The following is an 18,187-nucleotide window of genomic DNA, read 5'->3' as shown; positions in this document are numbered from 1 at the left end:
TCAACACAGGTGACTCAGGAGTATGGATCATAATGAGGACGCTTGAAACTCTCGTTCACTTAACAGTTAATATTCTAAACTGGAATATCAACAACCAGATTGAAAGGATTTTTTTTCACCGCAAACTTGATATATTTTTGTTCACATATTGTCAGATATTATTTGCTAATTCGTGGAAAGCTGTTTGTCTGGCTTGACAAAAATGGACACGCTAGTATAGATTGTATTTATTGAATAACAGCCTTTTGCGGCCGAGGATACTCCATGTCAACTGTCTGTGAACAGCTAGAGGAGGATGCTCTAGGAGGACGACCGCTGTAAACTACAGGACTACTTTCTCATGACCCTCGTCATCCTCCACGTGTTCTCTCCCAGTCACGCACTCCCCCTCACACACACAGACACCGTGGGTGGCTGTTTGCTACAAATGAAGTATTATAAAATTGTAGAACCGGTGAAAAGAAATGAAAAGTGTTGGTCATAAATTGCGATGATTTTTTCCCGTTCAGAACAGTTTCAAACGTTTTTTTATTTAAACGGAGTTACTAAGTATTCATATCACAATAAAAAGTGCACACGGTGTTTATTTACTAATATAATCTGCACTCGAGTAACACGACACGAAGTGAGCTATAAATTCGTGTTCCATATTTTTAACCGAGCTTTCTGTCATTTTCATTTTTGCTTATTCTTTGTCTGTAATGAGAGAGCACTGACCTCAGCGTTACGTCACTAAAAAAAAATAAAGACAACAGTGTGCTTGGTGCTATGTAACTGAAAACACAGACGTCACCATGCTCAGTGTTAAGTAACTATATAACATATACGTCACTGTGTTTGGTGTTACGCACAGGCAGCTCCCATCTCCTTGACATGCGTTGTGACCCTTCGTCTGAGCCGCTGTGTCACGAGCCAGAAGAGTGCAGTGTGTCACTGTCAGTCACAACCTCCGTGACGGAGACACTGGAGTTAGGAGGCAGATTAAAAAAATCTTCTTCTGTCATCCACTGCTCCTGGGTCAGCTATCCTGTCTCGGGTCATCCATTCCCAGGCCGCTACCAGGATTATCGCATCAGGAGTGATCTACCCTTCCACACCGACACCCCGCCACCCAGCATCCAGATGTTCTCTCCCCCTTTCCTTCTCCTCTTTCTCCTTTTTTTTTCTTGTCTTCTTGTTTGTGAGCGAATGAACGTCGAGTGTGTGTGAGAGAGAAAGTTTTGGCTGGTCACAATTTTAATTTACTTAGACATGCATTTCCTAGCTTTTATAGTAATAAACATCATGACATGGGGAGGACAAGTAATCAAAATACACAAAGTGATTAAAGGTATTGAGCATTCCTCGCCACATACACACACTCCCACAAAATAAAAGGACGCGTACGCACGCACACAAACGCGCGTGCGCACACAAAGTCTCTTTGTGTACATTGTAAATATGTGGGTGATCAATGCCTTCAATATCTCAATATTTCAACAATAATCGACTGGTGGGGCAGCTGAGGGCTATCGTGAAAGGAGTGTCGTCAGAGCGCGGCAGTGTCCACTCCCTCAGGACTGGGTTGTCGCCAGCCCCGGCCCACTGGTTCGCGACCCCCGCCCGCCGGCCTCTCGATAACGGTCCTTACAGTTGACGAGGCTTGGCGACGAGGGAAGGGCATCCCCCGCACGACCCGACTTCTCTCGGGTGGGGAGTGCGCGAAGTAACGGGAGCGAGGCTGGGAGGGTGGCCTTAGAGACAGAACGTAACGACTGTTAGAGGGAAGCTGATGAGAATCAGGGAGAGCTGTGTGTGTGTGTGCGCGCGCGCACGCACAGAAAGATGCTATTCCATCAGTTCCAGAGATGCTGAAGCCTTTCAAAGGACCTATGGGGTTCCTCTATGGGACTTCTCCTGCGCTTTGTCACCATAATGTAGCGCGGTGGGTGAGGAGAATTTTTTTGACACAGGCTGGCCTGCCGCCTACCCTCCCCCTCCACGTTTGCTCACCCTCTACCCTCTCACTCGCCCCCCTCACGTGCACGGGCGGTCCAGCATGAACCATGACTAGCGGTACCATGTGACCAACAGCCAGTGGTACAACGTTCCCGCTAATCTGTATCGTTACAGTTGCCGCTAATCTGTATCGTTACAGTTGCCGCTAATCTGTATCGTTACAGTTGCCGCTAATCTGTATCGTTACAGTTGCCGCTAATCTGTATCGTTACACTTGCCGCTAATCTGTATCGTTAAAATCCCACTAATTTGTATCGTTACTGTTGCTGACGTTCGTTCGACTAGTTCGATCCTCTCTCTGCAGGGCTCGTGGCATGGCTGCTCCTGCTGCATGTGATGTACAAGTAGAACAAATTTAAACTGTTGGAAATTTTTTTCCTCATCATTATAGTCATGTCATGACTTACTGTCCTCTGCCAACCGTCTTATCATTTTTTTGTTGTTGTTTTTTGTTACATTTTTGTATGCATTTTAGTTTCTCTTTTTTCACAGTCACAATAAATATTTAATAAAATTCCTCACTATATTTTTCACAGTTAAATACCGCGATTTTATAAAAAAATAAACAGCAAAATTAGAAGATTTTTAAATTTGTTATTAAATGTATTATTAAATATATTAATTTGTATTAATTTGCGCCGTGCAAGCATTTTATCCTCAATTTTTGAACCCTCGGTTTAGCTGGGAAGATGTTTAGATAAGTAATATCCGTGACGTGTAATGAGATGAGATGATCGTCTGCCGGAGTCTCAACACTTTGTGGGAGGAGAGCTTGGAAATCTGCTTTAGCTCTGCGAGCCACAATTCTACCCAAGACAATGTCCCCAAATAATGTCCAAGACGACATTGTCCCGAATGATATAACAACTCCGACAGATGCTCTAAAAGACAACCTCAATCAAACAGAAGCCAGAACTTCCTTCAACTAGAGAACGGGAAGAGGAGAAGTATTTTGTCCAGAAAATTCGTTTCGTCCTTTGCATATGTCGCCATGTATTGCAGCCATTCAAACAATCCAATGTTGACAGAGTCAAGAAGAATTACTATTATCACAGGTATCATTAAAATTCATTAGAGGTTTATTATTTCGATAAAAATTGTCTTTATTTTTCTATTACTCCACTGCTTTGGAAACAACCACTACCCAGCATGGTGTATATTTTATTTCTGAAAGCGTCAGCTGCTTGTGTGAGACAGACAGCCCGCCAGTCAAAAAACAGAAATGATAAAGCTAGATGTAGTAGTTTCCACTACAGCCAGATAAGCTTGGTGGTTTCGGTCAGACGAATCTCTTCGTACATTGTCTGCTTTTTATTGTCTTTTTTTATAATCGCTATCATTAGAACAAAAAACAACAGCCCTTGCCGAGGTATCTCTTTGAAATTGCTTTTTGGACTTAGTAGAGTTGCCGGGCAGGAGAAGACTCCGCGAGAAAGCCTCCTCCCTGCTCACTCACCCCCACCTCCCGTTGTCCGCCATAAGAAATAGTCCCAAGGAGCTGGCGACGTCTCCCGCTGACAGGGAAGAGCGGAGAGTGGCGAGAGCGGTAATTACACAACAAGATGGGACGAGGACGACCTGAAACCAGAGAAAGAACTAATGGGAGTTTCCATTACACACCAGATACAATCTGGGACCGGGGGGCGGAGTGGGGACGGCAGGAGCTGGGGAGGGGTGTGGAGGAGAGTAGTGATTAGAAGAGAGTCTTGTTATGGGATGTCCCCTGCAAGGTCCCCTGCTTCTGTGTGACTCCAGGGTGACACGGGTCGCCTGCTGCAGGGGCATGATTGTACTGTATGTGTGCATGTTTGACACTGTGATTGTCTTTGTCATTCTGTCTCTCCATCATCATGGTGTGAGCATGGCGGACGTCCTCGCGTGAGTCTTTGTTGTCTGGCGCGTGCGTGCGCGTGTACGTGTGTGTGTGTGCCCGCGAAATATCGGGCAGCGAGATCTGATATCGACACCGCCACCTTCGCTATCATTACCTCTCTCCTTAGGAGGCCCACAGTAATGACTTTAAATGAAGACATTGTGGAGCACAGCTCCCTCCCTCCTGAAGGCGTCTCGTGTGAGAGCTGCGAGCGACTTAGTAACCTCCCAGGTCTGTTTTATGTCCCCCCTGAAAGCCTTTCAGTCGCTTGGTAACAAATCGGGCGGGAAATGTTGGTATAAAGGATGGTGATGTAGGTGGTGATGACGGTGCAGGGAATGTTGATGAGCCTTCATCGTCGTCGTCACAGTTCTCACAAAAAAATGATTTTATTTATTTATGAGGATAAAATGGAGAAAAGTTTGCACAAGGGAAAAAAAACCCAACAAAAAACAAACAAACAAAAAACAAAACAAAACACTTTGCTTTTTATTCTTTTTGTAGTCAGCGGCGTGACTTTGACTATGGAATACACGTGTCACGAGTTTTAAAGTTAGTGGTGATCTATAACCTCTGATAGTATTTGCAGCATACAAAAGTGTGCATCCTTCTGTCTGGCACCTCTTTGTCACTTCATTGTGTGTAGAGGTGTGTGTTTGTGTGTTTGTGTGTTCACACTCGTTCGCAAAAGGCAAAGGATAAATGAACGAAAAAAATTTTCCTCCTTTTTCGATAGTCTGTTACTCCAAAGTCCCTTCTCTGACTTCGAAAATAATCTTGTTTAATCAACTTGCCGATGAATATGTTTGGTTAATCGTTGTGATGTAAAAAGGAAATCCAGCATTGATGATGACGAGGAGGATAAGAAGAAAAAAATCGTGATAACATAATTTGAATAATTATCATACAGCGTGTTGATAAAAATGTAAATAATCATCATATATCGCATTTACATAGCGCCTTGCCCCAGCATCAACACCAGGCTCTGAGCATCGTGTACACAGCAGACGATCACACATTTTGATACATATTTCAACACACATACATCGTGCAACACACACACACACACACATACACACAAGGAAACATTATTTAAAAAGCATAACGCCAGAGTATAATGTCTTACTGCAACATCCTCATGTAATGTCTTACCGTAAAGTGTCATTTATTACTGTAATCACCATGTAATGTCTTATCGGAGAGTGTCATTTATTCCTGCAACGCCACTGTGTAATGTCTTACCGTAAAGTGTCATTTTTTACTGTAACACCACCGTGTAATGTCTTATCACTAAGTTTGTACGTACTAACCTCTCCCATTACAACTATGAAAAACAACTTTGTTACACAGCCAGTCTTGCGGTGCTGACATCTTTTAATAGCTGAACTATTGCAAAAGCTGCTGGCTGCAGTCCGATAGCAGAGGTCAAATGTCGCGAGAAGATCGTTTGCCCTTTCAGTGTCGAGCAATCAGTTTTTGTCAACCTCACCTGTGGCGGCCTTTCTTTGACTTCTCTCCGAGCTGACGTCACTGGAACTGTTTTTTAACTCGCGCTTTGCATACCGAGCATGCAGGTGACATGTCACAGGGTCGTAGTCAGTGTGCCAGGTGAGCCATTCAGTGGCTGCTACACGTGTTCTGCTAGTGACGGAGGGAAACTTAACTAACATTTCTCATGTGCTTGAAGAGAGATGTCGGGTACGATCCCATTGAACAGACCTAACAGCATCGAGCTGTGTGCCGTTAATGAACTTCCTGTAATGAACCGGGTGATAGGGATACTTTTTTTTTTGGTATCTTAAAATTACTCCCGCCATGTAAGGCTGGTGACATCACGTGGCACCCACCCCGAGAAGGGCACTTCTTCTTAGAAAGTTTTAAAAATTGTGTGTGTAGGTCTAAGAAGGAGAAAGATGGACGCACGTCGTTACAAGCTAGTGTACAGGTTGTACACACAGACTGTATCTCTCTGTCTCAATGTTTCACTGACTGAACCATCCACCCACACACAACACCCTGATCCTCTCCTATCCTCTCCACAACACGCACGCCAGCTCAAGTACCAGCGCCATCGTCCCACAAACACCATTCCTCCATTACACTGTATTTTACTTTCGCTTTCTGTTTCAAGAGGATTACAAGCTGATGGCAGTCCATGACAGATTTACTTACACTTAGCTCGGGGATTAACGTCGACTCACAACGTACTGAGGTTTTGTCCTCCCCACTGTTTGTAGTTTCGGTCAGCATCGGTCCTGTGGCCTGGCAACAAACGACGTAAAAGCCACGTAATGCATCAGACGCATGCGCGATCTGGTCATTAGCAGACTCCTGATCCCGTGACGGAAAAGACAGCGAGGACCTGGAGAGAAACAGAAAAACAAACGGCTGTCACGTCACACAGCGCAGCTTACAACAGCCATACTTATAAGTAGATATCCAGTTTTTACATCAAAAATAATTAGAGACGAGCGAGTGTTCTTTACCGACTACACACGACAAGAGCAACATTTATGGAGAGAATAAGTCCAGTCACACAAAAGCTTTCTTACAGACACAGAACATACAACTTTTTAAAGACAAATACGGTAAAATAGGAGTTCTTTAATAATTAAGTGCGGAAAGAGAGTGTATTCTTTACACGATGCGAAACAAGGTTCCTTACAGGTACAACGGAAAACTGGTTTTTAGAGAAATACATTGAGATACGAGTTCCTTCGTGACTCATTACACAAAAGAGATGGTGATTTTTTAAAGTTTAATTAAGCAGCGGAAAGCGCTGTTTATAGAATGCAGACAATAAAATACAGCGTTGTTTATGTTTTAAATCCAAATATATACAGCGATTATTTTTTTTTACAGAATAGTACAGTAAAATAATACAGTTTTTTTTAGAAAATAAGTACAAAAATACAGCATTGTTGACAGAATAAATACAATAAAAGACAGATTTGTTTACAGGATAATTATAATAAAATAAACTATAATAATTAATAGAATATTTAGAGTAGAATAAATAAAATGGACTATAATAATAAGATATTTATAATTCTAAAATAAGTAATGTAAAAGATGCGCTGTTTACTCTTGTACAAATGTTATAACAACACAAACATGACACAAGGCACACGACACGCTCTCATACACAGATGGTGGGTAAGTAGCTGAAGCAATCAACTCCTACTGCCAGGTGTGGCCTCAGTTTGTGTCGAGCCAATGTATACTCCGCCGCTGTCCCGTGTTTACGTCGCTGTCATGTTTACGTGATGCCAACGTCGTGATGACGACCAGCAATATATTGCGTATAAAGTGTCTGGTAGTAAAGCTACAGGGTGACTGTATCCTCTACAGCCACGTGCGTTGTCGGTGGGGACTGGGTTGGTGAGACAGTCGGCCGTCTGTTATGAGTGAAAAAAATAAACCCAAACAAGTAAAGCAGCAGAAAAGTAAATAAGAAAGCAAACAAATAAAAATCTGGTTAGCAACAAATTTAAAGAAAAAATAGAGATGAAGCTATTTCACAGGTCAGCCATTAGCTCAAGGCCGAGAAAATAGGGTGTGAACAGTAATGGCAGTGTTGACAATTAATGAAGTTTACAAAATACTGTTGTACAGTTGGTCTAATTTATAAAGGTTAGTAAGTACTGTTCTAATTTATGTCGGTTGCTAAGTACCGTCGTACCTTTGTTTTAAAGGCTTATAAAGTGTATGTTCTGACGGGTTAAGTGTTACCGAATATTTATAATATTTATAAAGGTTCAGCTCCCTGTTTATTTGTCTGTGTGTGTATTTTGTTTATATCTGGACAACGTTTTGAAACACAGACTGAGTGACATGGAGGGCATGCGGCTCACAAACAGCTGTAGGACTGAAGGTAATTGTGTGTGTAGAAAGCAGGGACCTGTGTGTTGTGTCCTATTACATTACCCATTCTCTACTGTGCAGGAGGGACCTGGATGCAGCGAGGAGGAGCGGAGTTACAAACGCGTGGCCATCGTGGAGGAGTTCTTCCACATCATCTACAACGTCCACGTCGAGATGGACGGCAGGGGCGGCAAACATGCTGGGCAAAAACGCACCTACAGAGCTGTGAGTCCTCTCTATCTTGATGTTTGTGTGTGTGTCCACCCGCCGTGAGTACACGAGAGAGAGTAGAAGTAGAAGAACGAAAGTATATCTTCGTGAAGCCGGCGTTGAAATCAGACCCAAACCTACCTTCCTACCTAAATATCTAACTACCCCGGTTATCTACCTAGTGATATAATATCCACCTCTCTGTATATTCAAGAACACATTTCCATTTCTTCTTAACTTTCTGGACACTGATCATTAACGGCGTTATTCTGACCGTTGTGGTCTTAACACATAGTGACTGAAGATGGTATGACGAGGTCTCACGTGGGGCTGTGTGCTCCAGAAAATACTTCGCTCTCTCCGCACAGCGATAAGTTTTTTTTTTTTCAAAAGAAATATTTATCACCTTTATTTTACTACCCAGTGTCACAGGTTTTTTTTTCTTTTTGTTTGCTTTTTTATTTATTTATTTATTTTTTTGTAGCTTCTTCCTGTTCATCTCCAGCTTCTTGTTCCCTACGATGGAGGCACTTGCCAAGTGCAGCGTAGTTATCATTCAAATGTAGGAAATTGCTCTCCCCTTAGTTTTTTCTCTTCCGGTGTCGGACTGAGACAACAGAGACGCAAAAAGGCCCCGCAGCCGACAAATGGGCGAGAGCTAAAAAGTCGACAGGACTTCAAAGATACCTTTATTACAGAGACACTCTACCCGAGGCCTTTGCGAGTCAGGTGAAGGATTTAAAAAAAAAATACACGACACAACAGGACGAAGAAAAAGATATGCCAACAGCAAATTCTAACGTTCTCAAGATTGATGGAATGCTACGCCGGTGGTGCTTGAAAAGACACCCTACACCCACCATCCGATGCACCCGGAGTTCGTAGCCTGCTTTTTGCCCTGGTGTCTTGGCCTCGGTGTCCCATTCTGACGTCTGCAGTCCACGGCTGCTTACTTGAGCTCATCCATCAGCACAATCTACATCATGGCAGCTTGCGGCCATCGCGGACTTTTTGTCGCATCGCCGCCTTCTTGCGCCGCCTGCCACTCGCGCGGCAGGTGCATCGTCACGTGCGTCTCCTCGGCGAGCTGTCGCCATGTTTTTGGCCATCCTGTCAACATGCTGATGATCTCGGCTAACTGTCATTATGTTTTTGTCATCCTGTCAACACGCTGATTACCGCGGCTAGCTGTCGCCATGCTGTCGTCCTGTCAATGTACTCCAAGTCGCCATGTTGCTGTCAGGTTATTAGCATTGAAATGAAGACATCTCCAGCAGATAAACTCCCCCAATTAAATCAGTAAACAAAAGTAAAATATTACACTAGATATTACTACTCCTTTGTAACAATACATAACCGGATCGACGTCCTATACATACCTGTACACTTAGGTAAAATATAAGAAATGGTCTTTTTGTTGTTTCCCGGGATGGAAGAGTAAGACAGGAAGAAGCTGAGTAACTGTGGAACGTCGGGTGTCGTTAGTGTCTGCTGACACAGAGCTGTTCACTCACACGATCATGCGCGAACCGCACTATTTTTTCCCTAAGATGCGCCTTTTTATTCTTCCGCCAAGACTATTCATTTTTTTTAACGTGTATTCCTTATCTGACTCTATTCGCTCTTGCATTGTACTCTGTTATTTTATTCACTCTGTCACTTTGGCTATTCATTACATTCTGTGTTCTTGTTCATATGTGTTTAATTATTGACTATTCTTTTGTTTTGCTTATTACTCAAGACAATTCTTTATTTACTTATGATCTCGGTTTATTTCTGCTGAATATATTTTCTTTCTTTTGAGCTGTCTTTTACAATGTTTATATTCCACAGGCTTCATCTGTGTTTACATTGGGATATTTTTAGTAGATAAGCTTGTTATGGTCTCACCTCCCCATCCTTGATATTTTTGTGTGTGTATGTGTGTGTATGTGTGTGTATGGATGTGTGGATGTGTGTGTGGATGTGTGTGTGTGCACATGAGCTTACTTTTTTTCAAAAGCATCTGTGACAAGTAATTCTGAAGGCAAGAGACTAGCTCGTATTGAATATTCTCAAAATTATTCGTGCCTAAATATAAACCTCTTAAAGGTTTTCACATTCACAGATCTCACTGTAGACATCGATCACACTCCGAGTTATGACAAGTCTGTCTGTAAAAAATAGAAAGCAAGGTAGTCCTGTAACTTTGATCGTCGGAGTGTAAGGTGATGGAGATCATATTTTTCTTTGAGCCAATTTTTTTGTGAAAGCGGTGGCCATGTAGTCCTTCTCTCCCTTATTTCCATTACAGTTTTGTTTTTTCAATTTGTAAAATCCACTCCACCACGTGGGAATCGAACACCCTGTGTGCACTCTGATGTCGGGGACCTATGCTCTACTTACTCAGCTACCCGCTTTTCTTTTTCTGATTAATCTCACAGAAAACATTGAGAACATCGGGGAAAGAGAGACTTTAAGTGTTGATGGTGTTTTCAAAATATGAAGAGAAAGAGAAGAGGGAGAGTTCATGTTTTGTACAGCCTTTCCCTTTCTTTAATGTATCATATTCCCTCATCTTATTTGTGGGACCTTCAATGGTGAATGAAAAATAATTTATAAATTTATTTTCGCCAATTTCGTTGTCTGCAAAGTCATTCACCGTCTAACAGTTGTAAGTTTATGGATAAAATATCCAAATTACAGTTGGCTTAGTAGATAATCCAAACATATCGCTGACACTAAAGGTCTCACTCATCGCTGCAGGTATCATTCAGTGCATCATTGAGGTCAGACAAAACTGACTTCTGACAACTGTACATTCGTGAACAGAAGCTAAAGCACTTTTCGTGACCTTATGTCATCTGCACACGAAGTTGTGTCACGTGTCTGTGTTCTGATCTCTCAATCTTCCTTCGCAATCAAAAATGTAGGATTACATGGATCCGCATGCTTGAAAGCTGGACTTCTTTCTCGTGTGTTCTTCATTGCCATGTATTGAGGGAACTTTTTAAAGTGGCATACCATTTGATGTTTATTTGTCGTGAGAGGAAGACTAGCAGAGTTACAAGTCAGGATAATGGCTGAGCTACTCACAGGTCAGGGCAATGACTTCTAGGTCAGAGCGTTGACTTACTCACAGGTCAGGTTGTGGTTGTGGAAGTAGAGCTATAGCTAACATGCTACTCAGGTCCTAATTCTTCCACCCAGTTTTAGTCCTGTAGTAGGCACGAGGTCATAGGTCAGAATCCCCTTCAACTGCTACCAACGATTCCTCGCCATAAGTCACTTCACTTCTCCTCCCTAAAACACTCTCGTATTCCTATTACAGAACTTTCAACGGGAAAAAGACTGCTGGCTTTGCAAGAGTTAGGTCAAAGGGTGTCTTGTCTGGCGCAATAAAGTGAAAACATTAAGCCCGTGACAAAGTTATGACGTCATTTCCGTACACGCGCATTTGCTGTATCCGGAAGACATATTCCATAATGACTGGCGCAAAAGTAAATTACACAGACCCGAGTTAAACCCAAGAGCCTGTTACACTGCAACAAGATATCGAGTAGGGGGCCTGTCAGCCACAATTCACATAGCCCCATGCCTCAAATTGTTTCATAATAGTATTTTTCATGGCCGTCGTCTGCTGTGCGGGACACGAGTAAGTTAATTTCAAAACCAAAAGCCAGTGGTCCTGAAAGTGCAGAGTATGTCACTCTCTCGCTCCTTCTATCTCCCTTTGCTGATCATCTTCGCTGTCCTTAGTCCTTCTTTTCCTTCCATCTCTTTTCAACACCTTTATCCGTTAGTTTTCACACCGTCGCACATGTAAACAATACGATATTTATCTCGCGAACACGCTGACTTAGGAGACATTAAATTATTCAGCTGCTTATTTTTCTTTTATTATGAATTTGTGTAACAGAGGCGTTTTCAACAAATTAAGAAGACGTTTCTCTTTCAATCTTTCTGTTTCCACACAAAAGCTATGAATAGTGTGATTACTTTTCACGGTTATCCTCGTCTACTGAAGAAAGTTCTTTCCTTCTTGTTGAGTACACAGCAGCTCAGCTCGGGCCCCTCCTCGTGTCCTTCCTAGTTTGCACAATTTCTGAAGGGAGGTAATGGTTGTAATCTTTGTCTTATTCTTGCATCAATCCGTTATTTTGTATTTCTGACTAAGAGGTGCACTATCATTGTCATCAGTCCCTGACTGGCCATGGTGTCACCTGACCATCTCATCACCAGCCCTCAGCATCTGTCTCGATTGTCTGTCCGTCTTCGGGAGGTGCCAAAGTCGAGGCCATCCCACTCTTGCGGTTGTCTGCCCATTTCTTCCCTTTTCTGCCTTTTAAAGACAGACTTTCTCTACTGTTCCAGCAAAACAGATTGTGTAAGTCCGGATAGTCGTAAGATGTACTCACTGCTTCACTTTATTTCGGGTTTTATGTGTAATTTGTGTATCATGTCCTGTGTAATTTATATCATGTCTTCTGGAAATCTTATCATGGTTTGTGCAGACCTTCTTCAGTGCAGGTTTGTTTTCATGATTTTTTTTAAACTTTAATGAACAATCGGACTTTACCTTTAAATGAAGCATATTTGGATGTTCTATTGTCTTTTTTTAAAGAGCGAATTGTGAGATAAACACTCGTGTTTGTACAATTTATGTAATTCGCCATCTTTCACGACATGTGGTTTATCATATGACCTCCCCCTCCCACAGCCAAGTAACGAAAGAAACCTAATTCATTAGCGACTTTGCTTCTCCCCAAAAGAAAGGAAGCAAGGAAAGAAACCTTTGTAAGGATGTTGTAACAGCAGATCCCACGACTGCAGTTCATGAAGCATCAGTTATCTCTCCACAGACCAGCAAAGCGGCTTAGAGAAACACCGACATGGCTTGTAAAGTTCCTTCATCGCCATCATATTGCTCATCCACTACAGGAACAGTGTTCATTCAGTCCCGTGATACTGTCATGTCTTTTAACTAATGGCTAGGTTCGTCCTATAGTATAGGGCTCTGTAAAGGAAACTGTCGTCTGCTGTATATTACTTCGGGCACCCTCGCACGCATGCGCAGTGGCTTATGACAAAAGCATCAGGTTAATTAGTCAATGAGTTGACGGTTGAGTGGACTTGGTGCAAAACGAGCTGTGTCTACACCCTACTCACAACAACAGAAATCGAGCCAAATACAGCTTGCTTCACCTGAAATTGTTCACATACATACCTCTCAAACGATTCCAAACTTTTTCTTAACTTCGGGCTTCCGTGAGCTCTGGCTGAGTTCATGTAAACAAAGTGAGGTAGAAAGGTGATATTCTGATGATTTACTCAAAACATTTCACAAAAACATTTTTAAGGTCCTTAAAAAGAACATTACATTGAAAAGGATTTTTTTCTATTTTTTGGTTATAATTGGATCTTGCTTTAGCATTTAAAAGGCTTACAACATTTAGAACCTGTATCATCGGTGTGCATTGATAAAACAAACGATAAGTTAAGCAAATGAATGTAAAAATAATGAAACATATAACAGAATAAAACGACAACTTTTACGAAAAAGTAAGCGTCTAGAACAGGAAAGATCTACTTAACAAATAAAAAGTATACATAGTTTGACCAGTATGTACGTTTCTTTGCTAAAATATGGGCTACCAGATGTAGAAGGTAAATCGTTACATATTTTTTAAGGTTCTTTTAAAAACATTTATACTTTTGAAGTTGTGATGGCCAGGTGCTGTGTTTGGCTTTAAGAACTGCATGATTAGTTTGGAATTTTTGTGGTTGAAGATTATCTTTTGTGCATCAACATTTTTGGCAGAAAGAAAACAATGTCAAAACTTTCGGTTTGAAGTAATTATATGAGGACAAGTAGCTTTCATAGACTAGCAACAAAAATAAGCAAAGAAATAAGTAAAACAAAAAACCCAAATAAATAAATCGGTATATCTAGTAACATGCGTACAAACCCTGAAGTTTTATTTACTGTAAATTTAAAGCAAAGGTAGCTGCTGTGATTATCTTCTAGAAAAGCTTTGTTGTCTGTTTGGCTGTAACGTGTCTGCGTTGTGAGGCTGTTGTTTCTCCATAAATCCAAACTAGGGATGTTTGTTTTGTGCCCTGCTGATTGATGATGTAACGCACCAAGAGTAGCGGTTACAATGAAGACAGTGGCTGCGGCTGCAGTGAACAGAAACGTTTGGTGCTCGTCAGATGTTCACTCAGGACGCCATGCTGAGCTTCGTGAAGCATGTCCGGTAACGTGAGCAAGTCCTGTTCTGGTCCGGTGGCTTCTCCACACCTCAAAACATTCAACTTGAATTTGGCGATAACACCGAAAGATCATGTATTAAGTTGTCTTTGGAAGACAAGAAAATCAAAGTTTATTCTGACAATAAGCAGTTTGTGTGTTTTGCCAACTAACAGACGTTTGCACAAGAAGAGTTGTCCGATGATTGCCCTTTAATATTGTCTTCTCCCTCCATCCTCGTGCGCTCAGAGGCGAGGCGCTGCGAGTTTAGTCCCTTGGACACAAACTTTGTCATCTAACACCGTCGTGGATCTGAACCCAGATTTCACCTTAAGGTTTTTCCTTAGCCCGACTTAAACATTGAATGCGGTTACCTGTTTCGGCTGCTTTGTAAAGTCTGAACCACCGCCATGTTGTGCTTCCAGAGCCCCTCGGAGAGAGCAAACACAGGACTGACGACTGTTCCTCCCGCTCCCCATCCCGATTAAACATAAAACTAACACTGTGATGTTCATGTCAGATGGCAACTAGAGTGCTTGCTTATGAGGCTAGGGACATGATAGGACCGAGGTACACCCAGCGAAGCCATGGGCATGACGGGAACGGGGCAGCCTCTTACATCACACGAGGCTAAGGACATGCTGGGAGCGGGGCAGCCTCCTCCATCACGCGCTCTATCGAACTGCCTGTCTCTTCGCCTGTACCTTCGTCCCATCACAGGTCTCGCCTGCCCACCTTCCGCCCACTCCTCCATCCTCCTCCGTCCCTGTAGCCCTCCGTCCCCCAACTCCATCCACACCCCCGTCCCTCCGCTCGGCTCCACCACAACCTTATACTCCCTCGGCTTCCATCCCGTAACTTCTCCAAAAATTTAATCCGCTTTTTTCGTCCAGTGCTGCCGAAGTCTTCCAACGTAGTTTGGTATCGAAGCTTTATCTGTACCAGTTCTGTACCAATCCAGGAAGACGGGAAAAAAAAGCAAGAGAAAAGTTGATTCTGCGTTTCAGACTTGTGAAGTACAGAAGGGCTTAGTGCCCGAAATGGCGGTAGGGGATGGTAAAGGGGAGGGAAAGAATAAGATATAAAATGCATGAAATGGAAAATGACACAGTGATGGTATGAAAACCGTCCCATTTTGTTTGTAGAAATAGCTTTGTTGTTATTGAATACCTATGTGACATGAAGATCTTCAGTAAAGACACGTGTAACAAGACTTCATTGTTTGAGCTCTGTGGCAGGAGCTGTGAGTCTATGGTATGACAGAATCCTCTTGCAGGCTGACAGTTAGTAGCTGGTGACAACAACCACCTCATCAACACAGCTGTGTCCAGACGTTCCGGGGGCCACAACCTCTGCCTGACTACAGCGGACGCTCGGTGCCGGTAGGCAGGATATTCGATAACGTCCCTTTGATCCATAACGCTAACTTTGCTCATCAGCTGGCCATCGGATCTGGCACTACAGTTTCCACAATCCTTCATTCTCTGCCCACTCTCACTGCAGCCATTTTGCCCATGTCTTCGACCGCACAGCTGTTCCCCTGTTTCGTGCACTCGCCTAACCCTCCAACGTCCCCTCCCTTTCCTTCCATCATGGTCTAAGACATTTGCCTCTCGATGTCGCTCTCTACTTGGCTTACACTTTAATCTGTAAGCCATCTACTTCTTCTGTGCGTGGTCCCTTTAAAGCAGACTCGCGGATGACATGGAATCTTTCTTCTCATGTTAGAGTCGAAACACTCAAGCCTTGTCTTGACACACTAATGGCGGTGTTTACTATCACACCACGAGCTCGGCCATTCGTTGTAGACTAATCCTTCGATTAGTGTAATTACAGATAATCGTTTAATTACTCTAATACTAGTAATCTTTTGATTACCGAACACATGCCAAGCCGCGTTTTACATCAAACATAAAAGCGATGGAGGGAAGGATATCCCAGGGATGCGCAAGCACGCACACACACGCGCGTGCAGCACACGCTTACAACGGAACACAAACGCAATAATGCACGCGCGCTCACACGCATGTGACAGATTCTACAGCCATCGGACAGGCAAGTATAAAGAAGGGGTGGGGGAGTAACAAGCACTCCCGCACACAACACATTTGTCATCTGCTAATCCTTGACGCTCTGCCAAGGGACAGAAGCTAGAACAAAAATCCCAAATTCAATATCGTCTCATGCAGGCATGGTAAAAAAGCCACAGAGGCTTAGAGCGAAAAGGGGGGGAAACTCATTTTATGCCCGTCTTCTTTTCTCGATCGATCGGCGAACTGTCGCCTGGCCATTTAATCCTGCTTGGGTATTCTCACCCGGACCTCTTCCAACTCAGCCCACGCTCCCACATGGCCAAATGGCGCCGTTTGGGAATAATGAGCTTGTCGTCGGTGACATCGTCTGTTACAACACTTCCATGTTTGATTTGTGTGGAAACAGAGATCAGATGTCAGTTGTCAGGCCAAGAAATCAACAATTACTGCTGGGTGTCAGTCAAAATCGTTATGGGGCAAAATACACAGCTCGCTTTTCTCTTGGGTCCCCGGAATTCAGCCTGGAGGTTAGGAAAAGGCGGCAAGAACTGCACGTTGTTGTCAGATTTCTTGCTCAAAACCATTTACTACTTATACTCTCCGACACACGAGTTAAAGGTTTGGTGGGGTCAACTTTTTTTTTCTAGTGATTGGATGAAGCTCGCTGCGAGGTACGGTTTCCCCCAATTTTTGAGAATGTTCAATTCCCCAAATTTATGTAAGATACACACATACAAACATCGGCATAGACATGTTTACAAACGTGATGTCATGATTTCGAGCTCTTTGTGTTCATTGTGTCGTCTGTAGGTCTGTTTCTAGAGAACATAAAGGGAATATTCACCAAAAGTTATGAAAATAATATCGCACACTGTGCTTTGTCTAGTCTTTAAAAACAATAGCACCCCACTAGCACTTTAAACAGCACAAGATGAACTGTTAGAATTCTTATTAAGTGCAATATTTTATTTCTCACATCTGCAAACTGCCCACAGAGTTGCAATTTACTCTGTACTAACAATTTAATGTCGTGTTTCTTCTTCTTATTATTATTATTCCGTATTATTTAAAATATAAAAATTAAATTAAGTTATGAAATAGTGACAGAGCTGGCAGTATTCGTCAATACGAAGTTGTCGGCATTATTTGCCACACGAAGATAACAATGACCAACTATATAAAATACTCTGAGAAATTGTTTTAACAAGCGTTCTTGTAGAAGACATCTGCTTGTTTACTGCTACCTGAACCTTGGCCTTAAAAGAAAATTTACTCTGTACCTGATATAAACCACTTTGTTTATTTTTCTTAAATGTCTCATAAGTAGTTAGGTTTTCCTTCCTTTGCTGGAGTGATTGCCTGCAAGCTGGTGGCAGTGTGAGGACCCTTACAGGTAAGCAAGGTGGTGCATAGGACAGGGCGGACAAGGAGAGTAGGGGAAGGAATGAAGGCAGGAAGGGGTGAGAACCGTGTCATGTATTCTATTGTAATTATTTCGGCTCTTGTTGACAAGCACAGTCTTCGCTTATTAGCTTTAAAAATTATTGTAATGATTTCTTTCTCTTAAGTAATAAAGCACATTTTAAAATTTATCATGCACCGACAAACAATCTGCCCGTTTAGCAGAAGTGTGGACACTGCCAGGAGCTCAAACATAAACAAATACTAATTTCTTCCTGAAGGTCCTGACGAGGAAGACACTCGTAGGGAGTGTGTGAAGAACTCCTGATGACATTAAGTAGAACCAGAGAATCGCTATGGTACTTATTATGTAAGAATGTAAGGCATTTACATTGCTTAGTAAATACACAAGGAGGGAAACGCTTGCATACCAAGAGTTTGACTGAACTGTTCAAAGTTAGAAAATAATAAATGAGTGGCAGAAGCGCAGATAAACACATACTAGACACAGCAGATAAACAAGGATAAACCGATGTTAGACCCAGACACATCAAATAAGTACATATTACACATAAAGAC

General features: G+C 42.5%; 1 protein-coding gene across 1 annotated transcript in view; it reads left to right on the top strand.

The window, feature by feature from the left end:
- LOC112573513 (nucleolar protein 4-like) overlaps positions 1–18,187 on the top strand; it is a 142,184-nt gene that overhangs the window by 29,905 nt on the left and 94,092 nt on the right. The window contains exon 2 of the mRNA XM_025253962.1: positions 7,817–7,960. Within this exon, the coding sequence (XP_025109747.1) occupies positions 7,817–7,960 (144 nt within the window). The remainder of the gene's footprint in view (positions 1–7,816; positions 7,961–18,187) is intronic.

Source organism: Pomacea canaliculata, linkage group LG10 (assembly GCF_003073045.1).
Source record: "Pomacea canaliculata isolate SZHN2017 linkage group LG10, ASM307304v1, whole genome shotgun sequence".
Classification (NCBI taxonomy): Eukaryota; Metazoa; Mollusca; class Gastropoda; order Architaenioglossa; family Ampullariidae; genus Pomacea; species Pomacea canaliculata.
The sequence above is the reverse complement of the archived record's forward strand: the minus strand, read 5'-3'. Positions and strand labels throughout refer to the sequence as shown.